This window comes from Apaloderma vittatum, unplaced genomic scaffold (assembly GCF_000703405.1).
Source record: "Apaloderma vittatum isolate BGI_N311 unplaced genomic scaffold, ASM70340v1 scaffold22035, whole genome shotgun sequence".
Classification (NCBI taxonomy): domain Eukaryota; kingdom Metazoa; phylum Chordata; class Aves; order Trogoniformes; family Trogonidae; genus Apaloderma; species Apaloderma vittatum.
Window position 1 is genome coordinate 8,501 of NW_009715712.1, and position 2,040 is coordinate 10,540.

Sequence of the window (2,040 nt, forward strand, 5' to 3'; positions counted from 1 at the left end):
ACTGGGAGTAGGTGGTGTTGAACTACCCAACGCTGTTCTCATAAAACATGGGATACCGCTACACAAGGAGAACTGCTTGTTGCTCCCTTGGAGCTGTTTTGGCAACTCTTTGCTGCCTAAGCAGTACCTGGTGGCTGGAAAGTCCAGGAGAAAGCTATTGCCCAATAATACATGCAAACATTTTCCATCTGCAGCATTATTAGCTTCATAATCCCCTCCCAAAAGCCTATTCTGAAAAGGAGACATCTTAGAACAGATGTGTAATCAAATCCAGGCAGTCCTGGATTTTGCTGACATCAGTATGATCACACTAGAGTTAAGCAAGTGTTGAATTAGATCCCTGAAGACCAACATCTGAAAATTCAGTGACCTGTTAGGTACCAGACATTCGAAAATTTCATCCAAATTTGAAAAGTAGATCTGAAACCTATCTCTTCCTACAATCAGTGATTTGAGATTCTTCCCACTCTGCAAAGTCCATCGTTTATAAGAAAAGTTTTCAGCTCTACAGAGAATCGATAGGGGCAGGTCAAGTGCATGATTGCTTTCAGTATTAAATTAGCCTGGTGGACAAAACCAGAAAAGTAATACTACTGTATTGGATTAGTTTTATAAACAAAAAAACTTTAAACCTGGAAATTAGATTCTGTAGATTTAGCATTTGGAAAGGCAGTGTTCTGATGACTAATTCCATTTTTCTAACAATATCAAGATTGCTATGTAACAAGAAACTCAAAATTACTAGGAACTCTAGCACAAAATTTTCTTTACTCCTGAATTTCACAGATATCCTGAGCCAAATTTGTCACTGCACCTGGACCAGTTTCCTGTAGTTGTGGAATTGCTTTGTCATAGCACTAGACTTACTAGAGTTTCTGATTTTAATGACCTTAATTTTTATTTGCAAACAATTAATTAGGTTCTTTTTATAAATCTGGTTTTGAACTCATGATAATTTATCACAGAAATAATTTAGTATACAGATGACATCTATAAACTGAGCTATTAAGAACTGACCTTTTTTCAAGGATAGGTTGTAATCCGTGATCTCTTCTGTATATTAGCTAAGTATCATAGCAACAGTTAAAAAATGTTCCCCATCTGTTTTCTTTAAGGTGACACAGAGGTACGATTATATTCTTGAATTATATCTTTTAAACTGTCGTTCAAAGCCAATGGTCTCCTCTTTGACTTAAGCGTGTTGGTTGAGGCCCTTCCTGATTTCCATATTTGCTTAACAGAGTACTCTTTTGCCAAGTTGGAAAAAATAAATAGCTTACTATTTTCTTTCTCTTTTCAGAGCAAGATGGGTTATATAACTCTGCTACTGTGTACCATTCATGCCCTGGTGTTTGCCTGGAACAAGTGGGCTGATGTTAACCAGTTTATCTGGTATACACCACCTTCATTTATGGTAGCAGTTATTCTTCCAGTTGTAGTTCTGCTTTGTAAATGCATACTGCTCCTCCCATGTTTTAGGAGGAGAATAAAAAAGATCAGATGTGGCTGGGAAGCTAACACACAAAGTAATCAAACCAGCATGACTTCTAGACTGTAGATGAAATACGGACATTTCCCATCTATCTACGTAAATAAGCTCAAGGCCATGAAACCTTCACTCGCAATCTGTTTTCATATTTTCCATAGATTTTTCTTTTTTACTTCAGGAATATGGGCTGCTCGATGCAATTTGTATCTTTGCTAAAACAGAAGGTGGAAACATTCATTTTACACTGTAATCTATCTAGTGTTCTGGTATTTGATCATTTCTTTCATCTGACTCACTGCCTTTAAAATCCAAGGGCTTCATTGCCTCAGTTGTAATTCTTCTGAAGGCAAAAGCAATCATAAATCATTGCTCCAGATGACCACGGAAAGTAAATGACTGTACCACAGAACGCAGGAATGTCTGACTCACCGCCTTTAAAATCCAAGGGCTTCATTGCCTCAGTTGTAATTCTTCTGAAGGCAAAAGCAATCATAAATCATTGCTCCAGATGACCACGGAAAGTAAATGACTGTACCACAGAACGCAGGAAT

The 2,040-nt window shown here is 37.5% G+C and overlaps 1 protein-coding gene across 1 annotated transcript in view; it reads left to right on the forward strand.

The window, feature by feature from the left end:
- The window catches only part of STEAP1 (six transmembrane epithelial antigen of the prostate 1), a 6,856-nt gene extending 5,298 nt beyond the window's left edge, over positions 1-1,558 (forward strand). Inside the window, exon 4 of the mRNA XM_009869272.1 lies at positions 1,301-1,558. Within this exon, the coding sequence (XP_009867574.1) occupies positions 1,301-1,558 (258 nt within the window). The remainder of the gene's footprint in view (positions 1-1,300) is intronic.
- The last annotated feature ends 482 nt before the right edge of the window (positions 1,559-2,040 follow it).